A 27,550-nucleotide genomic window follows, 5' to 3' on the forward strand; every position below is an offset into this window, starting at 1 on the left:
GCCGCGCCTCAGCCGCCGAGTCCCGCTTCCCGCGGTCCGTCCCTGTGGCCCGCCGCCCTCGCCAGCCCGCCCGATCGAGCCCGGCGCCCCGCGCGCGCGTCCGGCCAGCACGGAGCCCGCTGCCATGAAGCCAGCGTGAGTACCGGGCCGCGGGGCTGGGGCTGGCGTCTCCTCGGTCTGCACCGAGTCCTGTGCTGTCCGGGCCGCGGCCCCCAAAGTGGGAGCCCCCGCGTGGGCCGCTGAGGGGGGAGCCCGGGTGGCGGGGATCGGTCCGCGGCGCGCCCTCCACGACTCCCCCTCACGCCGGGGTCCGGCGTCCCGCCCCGCGCCTCCCGAGGGCAGGAGAGGCCGGCCCACGTCGGGGGAGGAGGAGAACGGGGAGCCCTGGGCCGGGTGGGCTCCCGTCAGCCGGGGTGCCACCCGCCTGGCTCCGGGACCGCCGCCGCCAGCCCTTAAGGAAGTGCCCCTTTCCCGCCCGGCCGCCGGCGCGCCCAGGTTGCACTCTGCCGCGGGTGCTGCGGGCGGGGGGTCGCCCCGCGGGCTGTGCCCTGGTAGTGGGGGCGCCGGGCGGCCTCCGTCCCTGGAGGGCCCTGGCCCCCCGCGAGCGCGGCGTGCTCTTCCGAGCCCAGCCGGTGGCCTGGAGGCCGAGACCAGGTACTGTGGCGGGAGTCTGGGCCGGCTGACCGTCCCGCTCCGCCCCCGAGCGCCCAAGCCCGCATTCCTGCCCCAGACCCGGCGCCCGCGCTGCCCCGCGTCCGGACCGCTCCTGGGTAAAAGCAATACTTTGCCAAACGCAGCTGGTTTTCTTAAGGGGCCGAAGTCAAAATCTTTTATCTTAAAAAACAAAAAAACAAAAATTGAGTTTAAGGAAAACCACAATACTTTGTACTGAAAACACTAATTTGCTTGTTTCATCTCGGAATGTGTTGAGAAAATATTTTAATAATCTGTAGTCCATGCCAATAATTACACTTAATTTTAGTGTTAAATGTTCATCTGCACCATAGATAAATGTGGGGGTTGCCTTGGAGGAAAGCCGCATGCTAGAGAAATTGGTGAAGTCAAAGTGTCTTTTTCTTTGGATTCTAAGAGATCAAGAAATTGCAGGTTGGAGACTAAATTTTGTTTGGGGACAAGATGATAGCTTGGAGAACTCAATAAACAATTGTTTCTTAAAAGTATAGACATGTTGATGAAAGAATGGATTTCCCCATCTACTTTTTTATCATTTGGTGAAGTTAATCCTTGTCAGTCTGCCTTGGCAATGGCTGTTGGAGCCGTGTGTGTGCTTGTGTGCATAGATAAATGCCTTCAAGATAAGCGTGGTCAGTTATCTGTAGATTTTTCAAATTTGCAGTGCTTTTGTAAAATTGTCCTTCAAGAAAAAATGCAAGCTATTTTAAATATAGAACTATTATCTAGTACTGAAACCATCTCCTGAACCCAGTTATCCTTACTTTTGCATTGTGTGCCACAAACTTTCTTCTAATGCAGCTTATTCTTATGTTGGGGTGTAATGTTTTGGAACTGCTAAGGGAGAACTTTATAAACCCTAGGAAGGTTGTCTCTGTATGAATTACAGGTAAGGTTTTTGTATGTTATTTTGAACTGAATTTTTTTTAACCTATGACCAGGAGGACTAAGACGCCCAGGAAACTTCTAGTGAAGAAAGGATCCCAAACGAGTCTTAAAGACCCAGTTGGGGTAAGGTCTCCTTATAAATATGTGTGTGTGTGTGTGTGTGTGTGTGTGTGTGTTTCTTCAGGCCTTTTCTGTCTTCTATATATACTTGGAAAGGTTGGGCATGTGGAAGCAGAGTCCGAAAACATTTAGTGAAATAGGTAAGGCTGGTTCCAGCTTTAAAATTTTGTTTCCATGGAGGATTCATAGTCCAGTAAAATGAAGTCTTTGGTTGTCAACTGCATAACTCCTATAACTAATTATAATTTGAAAAGTTAGATAATGAAAAATATTCTTCAACTGTCCTGGAGATTTCTTCCTGCTTTCTCGGAAGGCAGGGAAATTTCTGCTTGGATGAGCGTCCTCTCCCATCTTCAGGGCTGTTAAATAGTAACTGATGGCACACTTCATAAAGACTCTGGTGTAGAACAGTTTGATTCAGTCCAGTAACTAATCATAATAGCATGTATTTCATGAGTTTCAGGCTTGGGAACTTGCTTTTAAAGGCAAATGGCAAATAAAAGAAGGTTGGTTTGCTCTGGGATATTTTTCTCTCTCTCCTTCACTGGCGCTGGAATGTGTCTCTTGTTTTAAGTTGAGGGAATCAGATACTTTGCACATACAGCTGAACAGTTTTTCCTTAACCCTATCACTGATTGAGAAGTCGTGTTTTGGATGTTGCGGTTATTTGTATATATGTATATTATTATACTTATTTGTATATATTTACTTGTATATTAAGTGTTAAGCTGCCAAGTTTTATTTGACATCCAATTTCAAAGAATTCTAACAGCTTTTCAAATAATTCTCATTGTATGATGTTATTAATTTTAGAAATTTTTGTATTAATGGTAGTATACAGCTTTATTCAATTTGTGCCAGTATAATAATACTGTAGAGAAGCTGTGTGATTTGATGCTTTTGTTATCCAAATTTGTTTTAATTCTATGTGTATTTAAAATCCCTTGTATCTGATATATCTGTTTACATCTGACAATTTCTGGTAGCAAGTTTTGGTTTTCATAGCTCTAAGTTTATATAAATCTCTTATGTTGAGAAACCAAGTGTTGGATGAATGAATGGGAAGCTTAAATGAAAAGTAGTCAACTTTCGTTCTGGAAGCACCTTCCTGTAATTTCAGGTGTACTGTAGGGTGCGCCCACTGAGCCTTCCTGATCAAGAGTGCTGCATAGAAGTGATCAATAATACAACTGTTCAGCTTCATACTCCTGAGGGTTACAGACTCAACCGAAATGGAGACTACAAGGAGGTAATTCCCATTGGAACCAAGCTGTTTTTACTTGAGATGTTCTCTCCTGAAGGGCTTTACCATTTTTTACATTTAACACAATTCATGTTTCCACTTTTTTGAAAAACTTGTTTACTTCCCTATAACCACCATATATAAAGTGTGGATAGGCATATGTTTGGTATATTTGAGTTTAGAGGATTGCTTTTACAAGTTAATTTCTTGTACTGGATTATTTAAGAGCATAGGTTAGGGATCATTTAATGAATGATTGTGCTGGGTGGCTATACACACAGACACACATACATACAATTTCATGTGCATATTAAAATAGCAATAGGCATTGTGTATTTTCATGAAGTGTTATTTTTTAGTAAAATCTTGAGCAAAGTTGAGTTTAGTTCAGTTCAACAAACATTACACTAAAGCTGCAGGGCAGAAAGAGATTTTCAAAAATGAGTAAGGCACAATCCTTCCCTTTACGGGGCTTACAGCTGAGTTGGAGGCACAGATAGAAGACAGACCGGTGTGCTGAAAGAGATGGACTATGGGAATGCAGGAGGAAGCATTGATTCAGACTGTTGTCTCTACTTTCTAGCAGCCTTTCACTCTCGTGCACCCTGCTCTTGTGAGCTTGTCAGAAGCCTACCAGTGGCCTCTGGACTGCTCATATTGGATGGACACCTCTTGTCCTCATAATCTGTTTCTCAGCAGGACCATCCTTCCTGAAGCCCTCTCCTGTCTCCTGTCCAGGTCTTCATGTTCTCGGCTCTCACTGTCCATCCTTTGTGGGCTCCTCTTCCTTTTCCAACCTCTCAGTAGTGGGGTGGGCTATACCCAGGGCTCTCTTCTCTACACTTTCCCACGGCTTTAAATGTTGGTTATACATAATAATTCTGGAGTTTTATCTTCAGCCTAGACCTTTTCTCACCTCTAAACTTGAACATCCACTGTTTGTATGTCATATAGGCATCTCAAATTCTACGTGTCCAAAAGAACTCTTGATTTGTTTCCCCCTTTGAATCATTTCCTCCCTTGTCTTCTCTCAATCAGTGGTAGCACCATGTATCCCTGCTCGTATCCCATTCTATCAGTTCTGCTCCAATGTGAAACTGTCCTTTTGTTTCTATCTCCACTGCCACCGCCGGTCTTGGCCTTGCTATTATAATTACCAAGACTAGTGCTTCTCAAATGATCTGTGGTGAAGGAACAGCTTTTTAAGATTCTCAGTTTATCGTGACTGATACTTTCATGTAGCTTTGCCATCTGAGTTAGTCCATAGAGAAGTGATTTGATAATCTGTTCAATGAGATGAGCCTAGTGATGACATGCTGGGATGTGGCAGCCATGTCAAATGGCTACAGAAGTTTCTAAACTTGGGGCGCCTGGGTGGCTCAGTCGTTAAGCGTCTGCCTTCGGCTCAGGTCATGATCCCAGGGTTCTGGGATCGAGCCCCGCGTCGGGCTCCCTGCTCTGTGGGAGGCCTGCTTCTCCCTCTTCCACTCCCCCTGCTTGTGTTCCCTCTCTCACTGTGTCTCTCTCTGTCAAAAAATTAATAAAATCTTTAAAAAAAAAAAAAAAAAAGAAGTTTCTAAACTTACTCCAGATTTCTCTAATTCTCTCCTTCTAGGGAAACAAAACAGTTTCCAGAGGGCCACTGGCTTGCTGACCATACTTTGAAATCTAACTGGACTGCTTGCTTCTTCTCTGAATCTTACTCTCCAGTCCATTTTCCACAGAGCCGCCAGAGAGATCTTTTAAAGTGTAAATCTGATCTGACCCTTTTCCTGTTTAAAATCTTTCAAGGCATAAAGTCTTTAAATGGGCAAAATCCTGCTTAATTTGTTTCCTATCTATTTCTCCACGGTCATCTCTTGCTAGTCATCCAGTCCTTTGAGTTCCTTGGTTAAGCCCGGATCCTGCTTCAGGGCAGTTCTCTTGGTGTGGACTTTTCTTTCTCTTGGCTCTTATCATGGATGGCTCCTCATCTGTGGATTTCAGCTTAAACATCACCTCCTGAGAGAGAGTGTCCAGACTACCTTATCAGAAGTGGCAGTCTTCCCTGCTTCTGTCCTGGTCTGCCCTTTATGTGCTTCCTTGAAAGCACTTAGCACATCAAGAGGTATGTTTATTGTCTCTTTCCCCTGCTATAATGTAAGCTTGGGCGGGGATATGCACCTTATCTGTCCTGTTCCCCATTCAGTGAATATGGATGAAGCATGAATGAATAGTCTGGGAAGGCTTCATGGAGGAGTGGGCCTTCAAAGAAGTCAAATAATTGAGAACTGCCTTACTGTGAAGAACTTCACTTCTCTATTAGATTAATTTCATATGTATAAGTAGACAGAAAGCTTGGTGAGGATTAGCAGTCCTCACTGCCTTGTCACAGAAGGCAGCGCTGGCCTGGAAATGGCTGGGATACCAGTCAGCACCATAGGATTGGGCAAGTTCCTCCTCTGGGCCTTGGTTTTCTTTACTGGTAAGGAGGGGTTTGTTCACAAGAACTTGGAGGTCATCTGACTGATCTGTCAGCACTATTTTATGTGTATCCTTTCCGTTCTAAGATTCTTTGTTCTTCTTGTGAACTCTACAGCTGTTTTACAGGATTGGAATAAAACCTTCACAAAGTGAGAGTTAGCCTAGCTGAAGCAGGTGTGTGATCTTTAACAAGTTATCAGATGAGCATAATAATAGTATGTAATCGAAGGTAAGAGTGAAATGATTCACTGCCAGGCTAAGGCAGTGCTTGGTACGTGTTGTATTAGTGTACGTTTGAGTACTATTCTAGACACGTCTCCTTTTGGGGGGACAGAACTGCTAATTTTAAAAACATAAGCGTCATGGTAGTGATATCTGTACAGGTTGAATTTAAGGACAAGGGTATAAAACAGGAAAGGGGGTGCTGCTTGACAAAGGCTATAATCCATAATAAATTCTAGTGAATGCTCATGTAACAAATAGCTCAGCAAGCACTGACCTTCGTGAAGTAAAAATTGCGAAATTCAGGAAGGTCACAGAAACAACTGTAATGTCTACAATACAAAAAAACTAAAAAATAACAAAAACAAATAATAAAACTTCAGGCTCTGGACAATTAGGACAATTTAGTTTACATGAAAATATATTTATATATACCTCAGTCCCCAATCAAATTTTCCAAATAGGAGTTTGGTAATATTTTTGGTAATATAGTTACAGCATTATAATAATCATATTTTGATAGAGATTTGATAATTGAAGTATTGACTTTTTTAAAGGTCACAATTAAAACTTCATAGAAAAACTCAGATGAGATTATATTTACAGTTCATTTCTGATTTTAAAATGGTACACCAAAAAACACTGGTTTTATGCTGCTATGGCATTTTAAAAGAGCAAGTGGTAAATTAGTATATGGAGAAAGGCTTGATGATTTTCACAAGTCTGTGACTGAGTCATGATAATTTTGATCTTTGTTGTCCAAAATCAGCCTTGGTCTGTGAAGCATTAGTGGACTTAAGACTTCTACATTCTCTTTATAAGGGGTATAACTGAGTTATGTCATGACTTTTTTAAGGGTTCCAAGTTTAAAGACTTCATGTTTTTTCTTTGTATGTCTAGATCTTAAATGTTCACTAAAAGACATCTGAATACATTTTTTTAATTTATTTTTTATTTTTTTATTTTTATTTTTTTTAAGATTTTATTTATTTGACAGAGAGAGACACAGCGAGAGAGGGAACACAAGCAGGGGGAGTGGAAGAGGGAGAAGCAGGCTTCCTGCTGAGCAGGGTGTCTGATGCTGGGCTCGATCCCAGGACCCTGGGATCGTGACCTGAGCCGAAGGCAGATGCTTAACAACTGAGCCACCCAGGAGCCCCCAACTGAATACATTTAAACGGGTGTATTTCTAGCTTAGATAGAGTGAAATTCCATTCATATGCTTTTTATTTTTTTCTTCTTCTTCACAGACTCAGTATTCATTTAAACAAGTATTTGGCATTCATACCACCCAGAAGGAACTCTTTGATGTTGTGGCTAATCCCTTGGTAGATGACCTCATTCATGGCAAAAATGGTATGATTATTGGAGTTTTTGTTACATTTTCTTTTTTGTCCCCCTCTGAAAAAACTTTTTTGATACTTGCATATTTGGTTTTGTTTGGCCTTGAATTCAGATTTGATTTGTTAGGGTGGTATAAAACCTGCTTTTTAAAATTTCTAATTTTTATTTAAGTAGGCTCCACCCTGGGCGTGGAGCCTAATGAAGGGCTTGAACTCACCACCCTGAGATCAAGACCTAAGCTGAGATTAAGAGTCGGATGCTTTACCGACTGAGCCACCCAGGCGCCCCTAAATCCTGCTTTTTTGAGCTGGTTAATTTTAAGTGTTTCTTAATACAATGAAGAAATATTAAAAGTGGAGGACTTTTAAGATATAACCCAGTGTGACTTTCAATATATAACTCCACGTGACTTGCTACATTGTAGGTCTGCTTTTCACATATGGTGTGACAGGAAGTGGAAAAACTCACACGATGACTGGTTCTCCAGGAGAAGGAGGTCTGCTTCCTCGTTGTTTGGACATGATCTTTAACAGTATAGGGTCATTTCAAGCTAAACGATACGTAAGTGTAATTTCACTTGAGGGCATAGGGACCAAGAGACCTGTGGATACAGTAGTGTTAAAGGAAAAATAATTCACTGGATACATTTTGAAACCTTAAGTAGTAAATGTTTCTTATTTCTCAAATATGTTTCTTGCTATTTAAGTCAAATTCTTAAAAAATCATGGTCCGATTTTTACCCCCACTTCAGGTTTTTAAATCTAATGACAGGAATAGCATGGATATACAGTGTGAAGTTGACGCCTTGTTAGAACGGCAGAAAAGAGAAGCCATGCCCAATCCAAAGACTCCCTCTAGCAAGTAAGTGATTACATTCAATGTGACACTAGCCTAAGGGGAACCCTGTCTGGTGGCTTTCTCAGGCATAGGGAATGATGAACATGAAGGGGAGTTGGTCTGACAGTTGACTGTAGTGAGATCAGAGTTGAGGAATGTTCTTCGTTAAGTTTATTTGCTCAGATGTTCTCTTTGGTTTTGAGCACATGGTCCTTGAATTTCTATTTAGAGAAAGTGCCACTCTGGGTGGGAGAGGGTAGAAAAGCCGGTGTTGTGTATCTGTAAGGACATGGGCGGGGGGGGGGGGGGGGTACTGTTGGCTGACCATGAGTATCAATAGATTGCTTTGTGCATTTCTGCTTGCAGTGACAGGTCTTTTAACTTACATCTTTTAGTTTCCCCCTGAGATCATTTACTTTTGATACTGACTCAGTGTGAAAGAACAGACTTTTTGGCTTTTTTCTTTTTTCAGACGACAAGTAGACCCAGAGTTTGCAGATATGATAAATGTACAAGAATTCTGCAAAGCAGAAGAGGTTGATGAAGACAGCGTCTATGGTGTATTTGTCTCTTATATTGAAATATATAATAATTACATATATGATCTATTGGAAGAGGTGCCGTTTGATCCCATAAAGCCTAAGTAAGTAGTGAAGAGAGTCCCATGTTAGCTGCTTAACCTTGGGGAAGCCACTTTACCTCAGTGAGCCTTAGTTTTCTCAGTGATAAATGGTGATAATGCTTTTGTTTTCACAATGAAATGAAACTTGTATATCCTGCAGTTGGTGTTCAGTGCATAGTTTTATTCTTCACCAGACATGCAGCTATATTAGGGAACCAGTGGGTTAAGGCATCTAAGGAGAAGAGAGACCTGAATACTCATCTTAGACATTACTTTTGAGAACTCTTGGCCTTGGGGCTGTATTTTGAAAGGACTGTAATTGTGTAAGGAAGTGTCCCTGTGGGGTTACCTTTCAAGAACCTAACACTTAGTGTTGGGAGTTCATAGCCACGTTAACCATCTGTGGTTGGTAATCTACAGAGCAGAGACCAAAGCTGTTGTCCATACAACTAATACAGATCTTTCATCCCTGATTAATATGAAGTTACATCTGTATCATCATTCCACCAGAGTTAAAAGACAACTCCTTAGATTTCCTTGGGTCTTGGCTGGCTCAGACTGAAGAGCAGTTACAGCCTGGCATCACCATCCGTGTTTGTGCCAGAGTGGACTCTGGAGGCTCATTTCATATTAGTATCTTGTTCTTGAGTTGATGGTTTTGTTCTTAAGCTAAATGCTTATCTTCAATGCTGTCTTTGTTAGGGCCTCTCAGAACATAAATAATATGAAGACAAACTGAACATTATTGGAGAAACAGCTGGATATTTAGAAAACCATGAGACTGAGAACAGGTTTAATAAATTACATTAAGCAATTTATGGATTACTTCCTTTCCCATTTGTTTCAGAGTATCAGTTGTGTGTACTCACTTTCCTCAACTTTTGTGATGTCATTCGTTGCTACCAGTCCATTTCACTTTTTTGCGCACGTGCCAAGTTTATGTTTGGTTTGTTTTAAATGAGATTATTTTCAAAGAAGCCTATCTTGGTTTTAGTCTTACAAAAGGAAGACTGACAAACGTGCCTTGCATGCCTTGTAACCTTTCTGGTAACTCCTTGAATGAACTCACTGGGTGCATATTTGGCATTGAATTCAGATTTAATTGGTTAGGTGGTGTTTATTCTGCTTTTTTGAGCTGGTTAACTTGAAAATATGATAAAGAAATATTATAAGTAGAGGGTTTTTAAGAGCCGACTCATCGTGACCGTCACTACTGTGGACTGAGCCTGGCTGCTGTAGAAACAGTAACTTACACCTTATTCCTTTGGTAGGTGGAACAGTTGCAGCACGCCCATGAGGAACACAGATTTTGTGTATGTGATGACATTGACTCTTTCCTTAAGGAGAAAGGGTGCAGTTATACTAGTGGTTGGCGTCTGTGGCATGTTTGCATGTAGGTGGTTTTTCGCGGGCTGGCTGCTACCTCTAAGCCCTCCCTGCTGCCTGGGGAATCTGCCCTGTACTGAGTGATGGTGGCTGGCACACATTTCTACCCCCACCGCTCACGAGACTGAGACCCAGCAGGCTTTCCATCTTTATCCTACTGTGCAGATCAAAACCTGACCAGCCACTTTGAAAAGATTGCCACTCCTAGTATATACCAAACTCTTTCTGAATTTGTCTTTTGCTGATTCTGATGTGAGAACCAGCTCTCTACTGATCTTTAAAATTAGGGAAAGCCTAGATTTTGATGCTTAACCTGTGCATGTGATGTTGCTATAATACTGTTTTGTTCTCTACTTGTTTAGTAAGTGTTTTGTGTGCTTTATTAGAACAAATTAGAGCAAAGCTTCTAGAACATAGATTCCTGTGACCCCGTTATGTAACTAATCCTGACTATATACCCTTATACTTACCCAAATTTCCTATTTTTTTGGAGCTCTTGCCTATTCCTATTCCTATGGTAAGAATCGATGTCATGTGGCCTGGCATTTTAGTTCTAGTCTTCAGCTGAGATATTAGGATCTCATCATCTAGGAGACTGATGTCTTTTTCCTTCTCACAGACCGCCACAATCTAAATTGCTGCGTGAAGATAAGAACCATAACATGTATGTTGCAGGATGTACAGAAGTGGAAGTGAAATCTACTGAGGAGGCTTTTGAAGTTTTCTGGAGAGGTCAGAAACGGAGCTAAAATTAGGAAAATCTGAAACAATAAATATAATCCTGAGAGTTGCTGCTATAATTTGATGGCAGTACTTTGTCGTAGAAAGCATGTATACTGTAATGACTGAGTTCAGGTTTGATCAGTGATGTCTGTTATCACAGGCCAGAAAAAGAGACGTATTGCTAACACACATTTGAATCGTGAGTCCAGCCGTTCCCATAGCGTGTTCAACATTAAATTAGTTCAGGCTCCCTTGGATGCGGATGGAGACAACGTCTTACAGGTAAATTTGTAGTGTGTGGAGTTTTTCTTGTCTTAACTGAACCCTGAGTTTTTGGAACTAGAGTTAAATCAGGGAAGTTTGACTGCAATGAAGACTATTCTAGAATTATTAAATGTGGGTGATGACATTTAAAAATTGTTCCATTAGAGAGTGTAGTTTTGGGAAGCTGGCAATTGAATCTGAGAACCTGGAATTTTGCTGTGAAAAAGGTTTATAAATCTTTTATAAATCTCTTTAATAGAGGAGGTAAAATGAGTATGTATGAGTCATTATTTTATCTCTGAAGACTCATTTTGTATGTGGGAATTCAGTTAATGGTTTTAAAATGTCAGCGGTTAACTTTCCAGGGTAGGTATGGTTTAGGAGATGACAATTCTAAATTATTCTTCTCTTGGCTGATAGGCCAGTAGGGCTCCCATTTGCCGAACATCCTTTACTGCTGGGCCTGTCACACTACAAGGCTTACATCAATTAGTAAAAGCATTTGAGCTGAATAGGAATCATTTAATAACTTTAAGCTATTAAAGTGTAATTCCATGTGAACATTATCATGAAGGTTTCCGCATGTCATGAGAAGATGTACGGCAGCGTACTGAAGACCACCAGGATTCGAATTCTGAGTCCTATTAATTTGCCAGCTGTCTGACCTATCATAAACTCTTTATAATGTTGTGAGGATTAAAGGAGGCAATGTATCTAGAGTTCTCAGGCCAGGGCCTGACTTAACACAGACTCAGCACTTATAAATGTTAGCTAGAAAACGCTTGTAAGTCAAGCCTCCATATACGCTTGCTGTCCTTTGAACACCTCTAATATTACAAATCAGTTATGTACCTCTTACTTTTCATTTCTTATACAATTAGAGTATTATGAAATTTTTCGATTATAAAATTGTTAAGTATCTAGTTATAGAAAAATTTAGGATAGGCCTGTTCTAGACTCACTACTTAGCAGACATGGATTGAGATCTTGCGCATGAGGTGCTGTGCAGGGTGCTAGAGATGAGCACATTGGTTGACAGGCAGTCCCTGCTTTCATGGAGCTTAGAGTATAATGTGGAAGACCAGACAGTGGGCAAGTCATCATCACTACCATGAGTATATTGAGCATATGCTCTTAGCAGACTCTTCCCCCAAAACCTGTATCGTTTGACCCTACTGTTTTGATTTGTGCAAACGTGATATTCATAAGACTTAATGATTTGTTGACTGGAATATATTTAAAGAACATTGTAAACCAGTTATACCTTATGTTATTGGCATTACGATCTTCCCTTCAGGAAAAGGAACAAATCACTATAAGCCAGTTGTCCCTGGTAGATCTTGCTGGAAGTGAAAGAACGAACCGGACAAAAGCAGAAGGGAACAGATTACGTGAAGCTGGTGAGCACAGCATAGTACTGATTGATTGCTACAACTTTCAAAAACTTGCAATGCCAGGCTGTCATCTGCTTATTGATAGGTGGTTTAAGCATAATTGTCTTCAATTTTGGTAATTTAGAGGCTTAGTGGTCATTGCTGTTTCTTTAGTAATGCTGGTTTGGTATCAGTATGTTACAATACACTGACTTCTTGAAGAATAAGGGTAAGAGGGACGCCTGGGTGGCTCAGTTGGTTAAGCGACTGCCTTCGGCTCAGGTCATGATCCTGGAGTCCTGGGATCGAGTCCCACATCGGGCTCCCTGCTGAGCAGGGAGTCTGCTTCTTCCTCTGACCCTCCCCTCTCTCATGTGCGCGCTCTATCTCACTCATTCTCTCTCTCTCAAATAAATAAAATCTTAAAAAAAAAAAAAAAAATAAGGGTAAGTGATTAAAATAAATATAAAGCAAGTTATATTCATATTGTATCTATTGTCAGTAAACTACTAGATCCTTAAAATTAAGTGATTGTTTAACAGTGATTCCAACATTCATACTGGTGAAAATTAGCTTTTAGAGGTGGGAAAAATCTTTGAACACAAAGCGGATTAGAAGGAAATCTGTGTTTTTTTGTGTTTGTTTTTTTTTTAATCTTTCATTAGTGTAGCCATTCATGTTATGTTTTACATAATAGCATTTATGGAGTGTGTACTGTGCACTAGTATTTGAACACTCATCCAGTCTGGGGGTGTGTGCAAGGGGAAGTTTAGGGGGGAAACTCATGAAGTTGACACTTCAATTGAGTGAGCTATATGGAAGATAGGGTTAAAGTCATCCTTGACAGAGGAGGCAGCCACTTGTAAACTGAGAATATGGCAGGGTCAAGGTCCCTGAAGTGGAAGGGTGTGGGTTGGTGACCCATGACAACTGAGGCGGCAGAGCAAGGCAAGGCCAAGAGGACTCTTGTCTGTCATATTAAAAAGTCTGAATTTTGTCCTGAAGGAATAATGGTGGTTGCCAATTATTAAAGGACTAGTGTGTATCTCAGTATTAACAATGCATGGGCTCCATTTCTTGATTCTGACCTTTCAGGATTGTGTCATACCCATTTTTCAGATGAGGAAATGGGTTGGGAGAGGTTATGTAATTTTCCTAAGACTGGAGCCTGGGTTTAAACCGAGGTTGGCTGGATTCTCAACACTGTGTCTTTCTACGGTTATACAGCCTCCCCTTAAAGTCAACAAAGATTTAGATCTTTAGAAAGATTGTTTTCCCATATAGAGGATTAATGTACCGAGGCAGGTCTAGAGATATGAAGAGCAGTTGGGAGCCTTTTGCAGTAATTCAGAGGAGCAATCTTGTGCCCTGGAGGCAAGGGTGCGAGAAAAGTGAGAGCTAGTTAGGAAGTCGAACTGCATGTGGACAGGAAGCAGGAGGGGAGGGCAGATCCAAGATCTTGGCTGAGAGAGCAGTTTGAGGTGCAGGTGTGGGCCATTACAGCGTTTGTGCTGGATGTGTTCAGCTTATTCCAGTTCAAGTGCCTAGTCACTGGATGTACACGCATTTGCAAGGAGAGAGATTTGACTTGAGGTGTATAGGTTTAGGTTTTGCCAATATGATGGAAGCAACAGAGGAGATGAGATTATTCATGGAGGACACATGGGAACAGGCTGAGGGCAAAGCCTTGAGGAACAGATGCTTGAGGTGATTGATTTGAAGAGCCTGGGAAGGAGAAAGAAGGTGATAGCTAAGTGAGATGACAAAAAAAACTCCACATTATATATGTGTATATAAGACAGAGAATCTGGAAACCAGATCATGAGAGGAAGGATTCACCTTGATGGGAAGAGGTTTATCTCAGTGGAAGAAAGTAGAAGCTTGAGGGTTTTGATGCTTTGGGAAAAAACCAGAAAGGACTAGCAGTGTTGATATGGATGGGGAACAGGTCACAGGTGGGACAAAAATGAGGGCGTGAGCATGGGAAGAAGAGGAGATTGTGGTTGGGGCACAGGTTTCTAGAGGTGGTGCGGTTCTGAGTGATAAAGATGTGGGGTGTGGGCATAGCTGTGCGGCTCCCATGGTGAAGAGAGAGACTGACTGGAGTTGAGGGAGTGGGGGTCCTCTGGCAGCATGTTAGAGTAGTCCTCACCGACACCAGAATGACCCAGGAGCAGGCATGTGGGGGAACATGGAAGGGCAGCAGTTAGGGACTAGGAGAATGTTGCTGGCCTCCTCTGCTCACCATCCTTATAAAATGTCAGGCTTCAGAAAACAAGCAATTTTCACTTGGGCTGCAGCAGGGAGCACTGTCCTTCTGACAGTTAGAGGGTAAGCCTGCAGGGCTTTGCACGATGACTGCATGGACACTTCTCAGAATAATCCTGAGTGAATAACCTAAAATACACAGGATTACAGAGGAAACTGATTAGATGGAAATGTGTTTTAAAAGAGGGAGAAAGAGCGCACGAGCAGAGGGCAGGGCAGAGGGAGAGGGAGAAGCAGACTCCCTGCTGAACAGGGAGCATAATGTGGGGCTCGATCCCAGGACCTTGAGATCATGACCTGAGCTGAAGTCAGACACTTAACTGATTGAGCCACCCAGGTGCAACCCACCCTCCCCCTTTTAAAGTAAGCTCCATGCCCAGTGTGGAGCTCAAGGCAGGGCTTGAACTCACGACCCTGAGATCAAGAACTGAGCTGCTATCAAGAGGTGGATGCCTGGGGTGCTTGGGTTGCTCAGTTGGCTGGGTGTCTGACTCCTGGTTCAGCTCAGGTCACGATCTCCTAGTCATGAGATCGAGCCCCACGTCAGGTTCCACGCTCAGCAGGGAGTCTGCTTGAGATCCTCTCCCTCTCCCTCTGCCCCTCCCCCTGCTTGTACTCTCTCTGAAATAAATCAATCAATCTTAATAAAAAAGAGTCTGATGGCTGACAGAGCCACCCAGGTGCCCCCCCAAAAGTATTCTTAAGGCATTTGTCACTACAATAATTTACATGCTTCTTTATTAATGCCCTAATTAAAGATGCACCAGTAGGTCTTATAACTACATAATTTCAAAGTAGTAATGAATATAAATATCTTGATCAGCAATAAACTGTAATGTGCTGTAAAATTACCTATGATTTGTACTGACAAAAATCACAGGTACCACTAATATTTTTGGCCTACATTCATAATTGAAAGGAACTGCTAAATTTCAGGAGTCAGGAAAAAATAAAGGTATAATTTATTTCCCATCCAAGTATGCAGACTTCCTGAAACATACCCATGGACAACATGGACCCCAGGTTAAGAAACCCTGGCAATTAGTGAGAGATGGGTAGAGCTCTCTGTGAGAGGTGTGAGGATGTAGTGAAGTCTGTTAACAGGAATTTGGGTTCCAGAGAGCACAGTGGAAGCAGGAAGGACACCGGGAGTTGGGGTCAAGGAAGAGGAATCATGAATCATGGGACAATATGGAGGCACAGATGAGCTCTGTGTTTTGAGAGGTGACCAAGAATGAGAGCACGGTGGGGGTTAGCTGATGTATTTGGGGGTCTCTGCAAGTGAGATCTCCTGCATTACTGGAGGCTTGATGAAGTCAGGCTTGCCTTGGCTCAGAAGTCCAAACAGGAGTGGTCAGAAGTAACAGCTGTGTTGCCTTAGTAATCTTGTTTGGGGGCGCCTGGCTGGCTCAAGTACAGCATGTGACTCTTGACCTCAGGGTTGTGAGTTCGAGTCCCACATTGGGTGTAGAGATTACTTAGAAATAATAAAATCTTAAAAAAAAAAAAAAAGAATCCTTGTTTGGCTGTGGAGGGGACAGAGTTAGCTGGATCCTAACACACGAGACCCTCTGGGTGCTGGGGGGACTTCAGTGCTGATGAAGCCTGAAATTGTCATGCTTTTGAGATAATATTTTAATATGAGGATATTAAACATCTGCATCTAATATACTTTCATAGAATTTAAGATTTGGAAGAAACTTTATGGGCCATGAAGTATATAATGTTGCATTCCATGGACAGTCCTTTTGATAGAATCCTTGAAGGATGGTGTTCAACCCCCTCTTGAAACACTGCTATTAAAATACTCCTGAAATACTGCCAGGCCATGTGAGGACAGCTCCTTAGATTGAGCCACTAAAACCTGTTAGTTGTAATTTCCATATAGTATTTCTATGAAGTGGGGATTTTATAGGCAGATAGACCACATTGTAGCTACTCTATTGTTTTCAAATGTCTCCTGTTTATATTTTCCTGTCAGGTAACATTAATCAGTCATTAATGACGCTAAGAACATGTATGGAAGTCCTGAGAGAGAACCAAATGTACGGAACTAACAAAGTAAGCAACAGCCTGTCATCCATCATTTGTAGAGCTTTGTTTGTGTGCATTCTTGTGCCTTATATATTTGGGTTTGAATGTATTTACAGATGGTTCCATACCGAGATTCAAAGTTAACCCATCTGTTCAAGAACTACTTCGATGGGGAAGGTAAAGTACGCATGATCGTGTGTGTGAATCCAAAGGCTGAAGATTATGAAGAGAGCTTGGTAATTTTGATATATTTATCTTATAAAGTCTCAGAGTTTCTATGGAGAAAACAACTATTTGGATGTGAAGAATGACATTTTAAATATTTTTAAAACTGATACAGAACCATTAGTTACAGAAATGAACTAATGACCAATTTATTATTTCATTAAGTATTTTCTGAAGGACTTGAATATGCTGATTTATAAAAACAAAAACAAAAAACCCCCCTCTGATGTGTTTTGTATCTTAGCAAGTTATGAGATTTGCAGAAGTGACCCAAGAAGTTGAAGTGGCAAGACCAGTGGACAAGGCAATATGTGGTTTGACGCCTGGAAGGAGATACAGAAACCAGGCTCGGGGAGGTCCAGTTGGAGATGGTATGATTTGGTGTCACATCATGTGCACACTGATATCTGTCAGTCTCTCTCTCCTTAAGATCGATTTCACATTAGAGAACTACTACTTACTTCCCTTCCTCTCAAGAACCAAGTGCAAAAAAAAAAAAAGAACCAAAGTATAAATGAGATAAATAAGTTTTCTTTTGTTACATACTATAACTCTTTTTTTCCCCACTTTTCCTTTTTTATACCTCATTTTTAAGGAAGTATGATCATGACAACTCAAGAAAGTACATGGTTCATTGAACTGGGGGTTATTCTAATCACAAGGATTTAAGTTATTTAAATAAGCTTTCTCTCCTGTGTAACTTATAATTTTTTATAATTCAATGCAGAACCATTGGTTACAGAAGTGGTTTTACAGAGTTTTCCACCTCTGCCATCCTGTGAACTTTTGGATATCAACGACGAGCAGACTCTTCCCAGGCTGATCGAGGCATTAGAGAAACGACATCACCTACGGCAGATGATGATCGATGAGTTTCACAAACAATGTAAGGGCCAAAAGCGGTCTGCGATCATTTCAACTCCAGAAATTTTAACGAATCTGAGATCTTTAAGGAAGGGTTATTTGTTTCTGCACTTTGTAGTGTTCAAGGAATTGTTCAATTAGACTGACAAGGAACTTTCCCACAGGTCATAAAACAGAAGAAACAGGTGGGTGTGTATTCTCTCCCTTTTTAAAATCTACAGTGATGGACACAAAGGAGTAATAGCTACTTTGCTTTCAGTTCCTACTAGTTACTTACTTTGGCAAGGCACTTCATAAATACTACATATTAAAGACTGTCTTTGGGCAAATGACTTCATCTTCCACTTCTTGGTCTCCCTATCTGCAAAATGAGGATTTGAACTGTTCTTACTTCAGAGGGTGTTGTGGGAATGAGGTAATATGTGAGAATCATGTAGAACAGTGAACAAACAGCCTGGTACATACAAGTGCTCAGTGAGCAGGTCTACGATTTTTATCATCATCAATTCATTTGAATCTTCAGTGGAAAGGTGTGAGATAAGTGGTATCTATAGCCCCGTTTTGAAGGGAGGAAATGTGCTCAGAAAAATTAAGTAACTTGCCCAAGTCACATAACTAGTAATTGGTGTACCAGGGATTTCAAGTCCAACTGATCCTAAATCTGTTATTTCTGTTTTTGCATTTGTTTTGAAGCAAATTACTTACCTGTAAGGGCTGACAAGGAATGCCGTAGTGCAAAATGAAAGACTCCGTGTTTTTCAGTATAAACCAGCCTCTAGGAGTATCTCTCATGTAGATTTGGGAACCAGACTCTTGATTTCCTTCTCAACGTGTTTTCTGCCACAGACTAACCCTCATGATTGGCTGAATAGCTACATACCGGTTAGGAAAAGTTGACTTCACTGGTTATTTTGGAATCGGGAGTAAACTTGGCCTGCATGCTTTTGTTTCAGCTATTACATTTAAAGCGTTGTTGCAAGAGTTCGACAGTGCTGTTTTAAATAAAGAAAACTACATTCAAGGAAAACTAAATGAAAAAGAAAAGGTGATCTCAGGACAGAAATTGGAAATAGAACGACTGGAGAAGAAAAACAAAACTTTAGAGTATAAGGTTTGTTTTGGCATGACTTAGTGGATGTGCGTGCTGGCAGGTTAGCACTGCTTTGTGTGACCTAGTGTTCGCCCTCCCGGCCTTTCACCACTGCTGACTGAGGGAGAGGCAGCACCCGGCTCCTTACTAATCTCTACCTCACCCCAGAAGAAGAAATGTGAGTGAAGAGCTTTAGAGGGGTAATATACTCTTTTAATTTTCTGCGTTAGACTTTACCAACTGGAGAGAATGTTCTTGGACCAAACAAGTGAGTTTTTAGAGGGCTTTCATGAATTTAGCTCTGGTTATGGCTTGCTTTTTGACTTAGGATGATAGGTTTGTTCTTTTATTTACAGAGTATCATTTAGGGGGTACCCATAAATGATATTCATTCTAGACAGAAGCTCATCTCAACCAATAGTGTTCTCTCTTCTGAAAACAGCCTTAAAAACAAAATTCAGGTCTAATTTTAGGTGAAAATCATTTTCACATGAAGTCAATTAAAGCTTCGTCTTTTCTGTGAGGACCTTGTTTAGAAGTTCTAACTTCTAGGAATGGAGGTGGGAATTCAGATGAAATTGTAGAGGGAACTGTTTTCTCCATGATTTTTCTTTCCACAACTATGCCCGCATGAGCAAATCACGAAAGTGATTAGTTCACAGCTACATGCAGTGTTTATAAGCCAGATCCTGAACAGAACGGTCTGCCTTCCCAGATTGAGATTTTAGAGAAGACAACTACGATCTATGAAGAAGATAAGCGCACTTTGCAACAGGAACTCGAGACTCAGAACCAGAAACTTCAGCGGCAATTTTCTGACAAACGCAGACTGGAAGCCAGGCTGCAAGGCATGGTGACGGAAACGACCATGAAGTGGGAGAAAGAATGCGTGAGTGTCGCTCCCGCGGTGCTTACCTCTGGGACGAGGACTGATTTCCACCCGAGGTGTTCTGAATCGTGTTCCCAGGCCTAGGGTTTTGGTGGTGGTGGCAGCGGCGGCAGCAGGAGCCTCTGTTCAGTCCATTCCATTTCCTTTCTCTGCCCTTAAAATGCATGATGAGACGTGCTGGACTCCGGGAGGCCGGTCATTCTTAGGAAATGGGGTGGCTTGGTGGTTGGGTGCGTGTGTTTGGTGTGACTGAATTAGAGATGTGTCCCTGTCGCTAACCTAGGAGCGCCGGGTGGCAGCCAAGCAGCTGGAGATGCAAAATAAACTCTGGGTCAAAGATGAGAAACTGAAACAACTGAAGGCTATTGTTACGGAACCCAAAGCCGAAAAGCCAGAGAGACCCTCTCGGGAGCGGGACCGGGAAAAAGGCACTCAAAGAGCTGTCTCCCCGTCACCAGTACCTGTAAGTTCTTCGTGGCTGGGGAGTCACGTGCACTAGAGAAAATCTGTTCAGATTAGGTAACTTTCTAGGCCGCTCCATTTGTTGTTTTAGATTACTTACTGTATTTCTCCAACTTCACTATGTAAATATTTCTAAGTTTAGCATAAACACAAATTTAGTGCAAATTCAGAATAAAACATTGAGTAACTCAGTAAAAATAATTCTAACGTGCTAAAATGACAGAAAAGCAGTGAATTGTTTCTCTCGGTGTTTCAGTCTTGCTCATTAATTTCTCTTCCATTTTTTTAGCTTTCTAGTAACTATATTGCTCAGATTCCCACCGGCCAGCAGCTCCTGAGCCAGCCGCAGCTACGTAGGCGCTCTAACTCTTGCAGCAGCATTTCTGTAGCTTCCTGTATTTCGGAATGGGAGCAGAAAATGCCTCCGTACAACACACCTGTCCATGTCACCTCTATTGCAAGGCGTAGGCAGCAGGAGCCAGGACAAAGTAAAACTTGTGTCGTGTCAGACAGAAGGCGAGGCATGTACTGGACGGAAGGCAGGGAGGTGGTTCCCACACTGAGAAATGAGGTAGAGCTAGAAGAGGACCACTGCTGCAGGGTCAGTGCTGGTGTTCTCTTAAAGCATCGTAGCTGGAGCGTCGAATCTCGGGGCTTGGTGGGGGTTTCTGTGACTTGATTCATTCAGAAAGTTCAATGGAAAGATGGGCGAACTCTAAATATAAACAAGGTCTAATTTTTCTGTTATTTACTTTGAAAAACCACCCTGAACTTGAGGCCTAGCTCTTCATCTGAAAGAGCTGTAACACGTCTGGCCACCACCGTGAGACCGCCAGCGAACACGGGTCAGTGGGGCGCATCCCGGGGTAACCTGGGCTTTTCATTTGCAGAAGCTAATGAGCAGCCACAAAATCAGCGCATGAGTGTCTCAGAGCACATTTTCCATTTTTTCTTTGTTTTCCTTCCTCAAATTTTTTGCTGCTTTTGAACTTTTATTTTTAAAGTTATTTTCTCAAACTTATTTTGAAAAGTTTCAAACTCAAAAGTTGAGTTACCTTACCTCTTACCTAGATTTACCAATTGTCATTTATATAGATATATAATCATTTTTTCCTTGAACTTCTGAAAGGAACTCCCTACCCTCTGTGACACGTCATCCCTACTAAGGACATTGTCCTGTATAAACAGTCTTTATCAAATCTAAGAAAGTTAACATTAATTGAATAAATATCCTCTATTTTTAATCTATGATCCTAACAAAGTGAATGCCCTGCATGTGGTTATTATGTATCTTCAATCTCTTTTAATATAAAATAGTCTCCCGGCCACACACTTTTTTTGATTTTCATGATCTTGACTGTTTTTGAATAGTCCAGGCCTGTTGTTTTGTAACTACTGAAGGTTTGCATGTCCAGTAAATTGTTTTTAATCTCAAGACCTTTATCTAAACCTATAAGGGCTCGGCCTCAGTCAAGGGTGTTTAAAGAAATTCACGCTTAAATTCTCTTCTTAAGGATTAAAGTTTTTCCTTTGACTCTGAATAAATGGACCAAGTTAATATTGTGGGTTTATATTTAGTAAAATCTTACTATAGTTCTTTTAGAATTTGTCTTTTAACAAATTAATAGTATTTTACTTTAGATTTCCTATAATTTAGGGTACAGATAAGCTTCATTTAGATGGCCTGCACTCCTGCTTATTAAGGGATACTAATGAATTGCAAGGTATTTACCAAGACAACAGATGATTCTAAAGCCTAAGTTCTTTACTTTGCAAATTCTGCTTGAAAACTTTTTAGGGAGCAAATTATGGTGACTGGTCTTTCTGATCAACTCTAATAAATCCCCTTTATTTTTCATGAAAGTTTACAGAGTGAACACTGTTCAAGGCCTGCTTAAGCCTGGTCAACATTAATGTGGTATCTAATTCGGCTCTCAGGTATTTAAGAGGATTTACTAGAGATCCTTTAACTTCTCACTTGAAATCAGATCTTTTTAGAAGTGCAGCAAAGTTTAGGCTAGTATCAACAACATATCTAGGCTTGTTTTGGCCAAAAATTATGTCAGGTGGGCTGAATTTATACTTCAGTGAGGAAGAAGTTGTAAATATCTTTGATTCCATAAATGATAGTAGATTGTAACAATTATCTTTCTGAAGCTAGTTTCATAATGCATTTATTGCTAAATGTGTTCAGGAAAACGATCACCTTTGCTAAATGGTAGGTCACGAGAGCCTGACTTTCTTGTTCAACATCAGGCCACTTTAAGAATGGAAAGTTTCCTGGGTTGCTGGAGGCGTGGGCATCTTCCGTGGCCAACTCTATGGCCCAGGTTCTGTAGTAGCGATGACTTGTCACTAGCACTTCAGCTGTTGATTGTGATTACATAGGGGAAACGCTTCAGTTCCCCAGACAGGCATCTTAAAGTTGGGATCTTCGTATGTGACCAGCTTGGAAGGATTTGGCCTGTGACAGACTGTTTCATTTGCTGTCAGTTATACAAACAGGAGATGTATGAAGCAATGAGTTGTCTTTGGAACTATGTTCTGTATGTGAAATACTTTTTCTTGGACTGAATGTGCTAAATTTAACTTTCCCAGATTTACATGATAGTCAACTGGAAGCAACTAGTTTTTTATTATATGATTGATAGAGACTGATTTGATACTACATTTTTAGTTTGGTTCTTGGAATCTTCATGAAATGTTTGAGAAAAAAAAATAGTTGGTATATTTTAGCCATTATTGTATTTGAACTTGTCATGAAGTTCTGTTTGAGATTTTAAGATCTCAAAGCAGTCAGAAGTACTTCATTTATATTCTCTTAATCATTTTATACATAGGTTTCTTATTATACCTTATGTTCTTTAGCATTTTGGCCCATACAGTCCATTAGTTTTTACTTATTTATTGTTTGTCTTTGTATACGGAGTGTTTTCCTCTTTGTTTAGAGGCCCGTGGCATGTTTAGGGCTTTTATTGACCTCATCTGAAGTTTTTAACATAGTTGTGGACCTAACAAAGTCCCTTACAATGGCAGGCACAAATAATGGTTTTGATAGGGAATATAAAATGAATTCTCCTGAATACCACCTACGCAGGAAAGCCTGGCAGCATAACCAGAAGTTTTCCTTCCATTGTTTTGCTGAAAGGGAAGCTCCCTGGTGTAGAATGTATAATAGACAAGCGGTATTAAAAGATGTTTGTTGGTCTTGTGCTTAAATACAAAGACAACATTTAACTTACCTGAGTAACATATTTAGCTTTTGAAAGGCTTGTGCATTTGTTTTGACACTGTCCTCAACTAATGTAGCCAAACCTGCTGCACTTCTAATAATACCCTTAAATTAATGCTGGGTTATGCTTGTTTCTCGATTCCTCTTTCAACCTGATCAGAACGCACCACCAATTCGTCTCCGCCACAGACGATCTCGCTCTGCAGGAGACAGATGGGTAGATCATAAGCCTGCCTCTAACGTGCAAACTGAGACAGTCATGCAGCCACATGTCCCTCACGCCATCACAGTATCTGTTGCAAATGAAAAGGCACTAGCTAAGTGTGAGAAGTACATGCTGACCCACCAGGAACTAGCCTCCGATGGGGAGATTGAAACTAAACTAATCAAGGTAAAAACAAATTGACACAGGACGAAAAACACAGAAAGTCAACTTCGCCAAAAACCACTTACTATTCTGTTCCTTTGATGACACACAGGCAGTGTCAACGAAGATACATGGGTGTTGATACAACCTTTTTGTTTGTTTCTTAGAAAACTAAAGGAACTGCTCAGGCTCTAAATCTGCTAAACCAGGACTAAATCAGCTGCTCTCTAGTGAACAGTCTCAGATCCTCAGGATTCTGTTAGAGGAACTCCAGATCTATTATGTACTTGTAGAGTTAGTTTTAACCACTACTGTAAAAGTAAACCCAAACAAAGAACTCCTACCATTTGTCAGTTCCAGATAAAAAGCCCACGTTAAAATGTGACCTATCAACATTTCTTATTACTGAGCTACCCAGAGCCCTTTCCCTTCCCTCGCCTGTAGAAAAATTATCCTTTGATCAGAGAGTCAATGAATAATGGGGGAAGTAAAAGCCAACTGGAGAAAATTTAATTTAGAGGATGGTTCTTAATTATAACCAGAGTTACAAATAAGACTGTACTATGAGGGAGGTGGTATACCCAGAGGACAGTATAATGCCTTAGAACATTTAGAAATTTCTGGTAGATCTCTTGACCCTTGGTATTTTTAAATTATAGACTGAACAAAAAGGAATATTTTTTGCAATTTAAGAATGTTACTGATTATATTGCATTGGACTTTTGTTTAGTGAGAGAGAATTTCTCAAGTACTTTAATAGCACAGTCTGCAGCACCATCTGGTTTTCGTGACTAGGGCTTTATTTACTGTTTCATGGGGAATCTTAAGTTCAGTTCGAAATACATGTTTATCATTCAGGTATATCAAAGTATAATGCTGACCTTTCTCTCGGCTTCAGGGTGATGTTTATAAAACAAGAGGTGGTGGACAGTCTGTTCAGTTTACGGATATTGAGACTTTAAAACAAGAATCGCCAACTGGGTGAGTGATCATCAGATGTCTCTCTTCAGAGGGCTATAGCTTTCTTAGCTGCTTATTCTTGCAGAACACAATATCCTATAAGATGTAGCATTAATTATCTGAAAGAGTGTAGTGATATCCCATGTCTAGTATTTTTCCTGTTTTTCCACAGTCGAAAACGAAGATCTTCCACAGCAGCACCTGCCCCACCAGATGGTACAGAGTCGGAATGGACTGATGTAGAAACAAGGGTAGGGGTAAAAATTAAATATTTGTCTGCTTCATGAAAGTTAGGGGCAACCTATTTTAAGCCCCCAGCTCCAGCTTTTCCTGCTCTCTGAAGCAGCTGAGGTCTGATCTGACATTGCCAGTGGGGCCTGTAGGCATGGTTCCCCGCGAACCTGCCAAGGTCCTCCTGTTTGTTTAGTCTGCTCCTACTGGAGCTCTCTGGCTCAAGGTTCCTGTTTTCAGTGTAGAGGGATAGGGCCCGAGGATCAAGTCAGAGAGCATCCCTGTAGAATAACAACAGTTCACATCAAATTGGTGGGAATGAATCTTCACAGAAGCACAGTGCCCTGTGGAACTGTTACTCACTGTTACTCCTGATGAGAGGCTCCTCTAGAAAGAGCATGGGAAGGGTAGATGGTGTTAGGAGGCCAAGCTCTGGCCCTGGTCACTAACCTTCTCAAGAAAATTACCTGCATGATCTCTAGAGACCCTTCCAGCTCACCATCTTTGGGGCCTCTGTCAAATAAACTGCACGGATCTGGTATTTTAACATAGGTGTCTCTGCTGCACTAGAAAGCAATGTGGGATTCCACTGGGGCTGAGCCCGTCTGAGCAGAACTGTGTTTATAGACTCTAGAGAGAGGAGCTGATCTTTTCCTCTTCTGTAATGTTCCTATTAGTGTTCTGTGGCTGTGGAGATGAGAGCAGGATCTCAGCTGGGACCTGGATATCAGCATCATGCACAACCCAAGTGAGTCCTGACTAACTGGGCCTTTCTGTGTGTGTTCTCCCTCCTCTAGTATTTCCACTATCACCGCTTCTCCCTACTATCCACTTCTAAGAGGACATATGTGGTTTCTGTTTACCCCTTGGACTGTCTGGGTCCTCTAGCAGACTTCAACAGCAGGGCTGAGAACCTCAGAACGCGTGGTAAGAGCATTAACAGGAGGTGACGGAAGATTGCTCATGCTCATTGATACTCTGTTAGCGCTCATAAAGCTCTCAGAGGCTGGACTAAGATCACCTGTAAGGAGGGAGGCTGGAGGCTTTAGTCAGGGATGACAGCTCTTCCGGTTCTTTATTCTTTCCAAACTTGCCTCTTGGTCTCGTTATAGTGCGAAGTGTTCACTAAAATAAAACGGAATGTGGAATTTATGGTAGGGGAAGGAATCACACTTTTCCTTCTATTAAAGCACATACCCAAGAGTCTGGTCTATTCATTTTCCATATTAGTAAAACCCCCTTTCAAATGTTTACCTATACAAATCTTTGTGTCCATTTTTAACACATGTATTCCTTAGGCAAGTTGGAAAATCACTGCAATAGGATGAAGGCAGGAATCCTGCTTTTTAAATTTAATACTGGGTACATATATTTTATAACCGTTACTTGCTTTCTCAGGATTTGAACTTTCTCACAGTAAAACCTGAGTTCTTGTAAAGCCTTTCCTAGGAGATCCAATTGCTATGAATGTGTCACTGATTGCAACAGTCAATACTAAATGCTGGTTTTCACGTTTTAGGCGCAAGAAACCATGACCTGACAATCTCATTTGTGTTGGTGATTTCTCCAAAGCCATGCCAGGAGTCTTCTGAGTCATCTTGCAGCTTTGTTGAATACTGAATATCACAGACCTCAGATACATCATACACTGGTGCAGATCAGAGATCCCCCTATGGTTCCAAAGATATCTAGGATTCAGCACACTTTTTATATTCCATGCCTTGCCATATGAACTTTTTAATAATGCTATTGTTTTGTATATTTCTTATATACTTAATAACTAATTCACACAAGTGTTTTGTCCTGGGTGCTTAAGGAAAAATAATATGTAGATCACACTTTTTTTTGTGACGTTTCCTGCTCTTGTCTGGATACTTAAGGTTTTATAAACAGAACAAATGCTGCTATAGATTAGCTTGCAAGAATGCACTTTAGACACATTTGACAATTCAAACTTTCAAAATAAGGATGTCAATAACTGGCTAATACTAAAGCCATTTTAGGAAGTTGTTTTGAATTTTGTATGTATATATCCACTTTCTGACCTTATAGCTATGCGAAAAGAATTGAAATAAACACTAAGAAATACAGTTGTGCGACAGTCATTTAACGCATACTCCTAGCATCTAGCGTCATGCCTTGCATTGAGCTGATGCTCATTTGTTTCTCTCATCCTGTTTTAAAGCACACAAAGGAACAGCTTCAAAACAGGGTACTTCTCCTGCCCAGGGACGCATTTCACCCCAGCAGCACAGCTTTGAGGAGGGACCTCCTTGACTGGGGAGATGGAGAGGGAGAGGAAATGGAAACTAGAAGACTATCAAAGGACATTGAAGGAACATTCCCTGCTATCTGCTTTGGGATTTCAGTAAGAGGTCCACACAAGGACCTCTGGGACTACCCTGTTTCAGGCTCCCCCTACCAGCCTGTAGGCAACCACAAAGCACGGTGCTAAGCCTACACTTCCCCTCATTCCCTACCTCTGTTGCCAGCTTCTGGACTGACTTTTTTTTACATGTAGTCCTGAGTGCAGCTCCAGAACCAGCTCAGGTGAGGAGAAGCCAAAAACTTGAGCTATTGCACCACCTTCTGGGAAACAAAAGAAAGGTCTGCAATTGCCAATCTGTTGAACTATAACAAAGTAAACAACTAAGAAAAGTGTGCTATTTCAATGCAATGGCAGAGGTACATTTAATCAAGCACTATAAAAAATCATGGTAATATGGTCCAGCAACTGAACCAAAGGTGCA

General features: G+C 41.4%; 1 protein-coding gene across 2 annotated transcripts; it reads left to right on the forward strand.

Moving 5' to 3' along the window:
- The first annotated feature begins 1,197 nt into the window (after positions 1-1,197).
- Positions 1,198-27,550, forward strand: KIF23 (kinesin family member 23). 2 transcript variants are annotated; one of them, XM_032417470.1, is made up of 23 exons: positions 1,198-1,704; positions 2,822-2,950; positions 6,880-6,985; positions 7,398-7,534; positions 7,725-7,834; positions 8,283-8,453; positions 9,704-9,745; positions 10,438-10,550; positions 10,702-10,823; positions 12,103-12,205; positions 16,428-16,507; positions 16,597-16,716; positions 16,950-17,076; positions 17,433-17,591; positions 18,523-18,680; positions 19,375-19,548; positions 19,832-20,011; positions 20,300-20,611; positions 23,403-23,633; positions 24,508-24,590; positions 24,742-24,820; positions 25,478-25,548; positions 26,320-27,550. In XM_032417470.1, exons 1-23 carry the CDS (start codon positions 1,627-1,629, stop codon positions 26,333-26,335), a joined length of 2,901 nt encoding a protein of 966 aa, XP_032273361.1. In that variant the 5' UTR covers positions 1,198-1,626; the 3' UTR covers positions 26,336-27,550. The 2 variants fall into 2 exon arrangements, with proteins under 2 accessions (XP_032273361.1, XP_032273362.1); XM_032417471.1 differs by lacking the exon at positions 9,704-9,745.

Source organism: Phoca vitulina, unplaced genomic scaffold (assembly GCF_004348235.1).
Source record: "Phoca vitulina isolate PV1807 unplaced genomic scaffold, GSC_HSeal_1.0 scaffold20, whole genome shotgun sequence".
Classification (NCBI taxonomy): domain Eukaryota; kingdom Metazoa; phylum Chordata; class Mammalia; order Carnivora; family Phocidae; genus Phoca; species Phoca vitulina.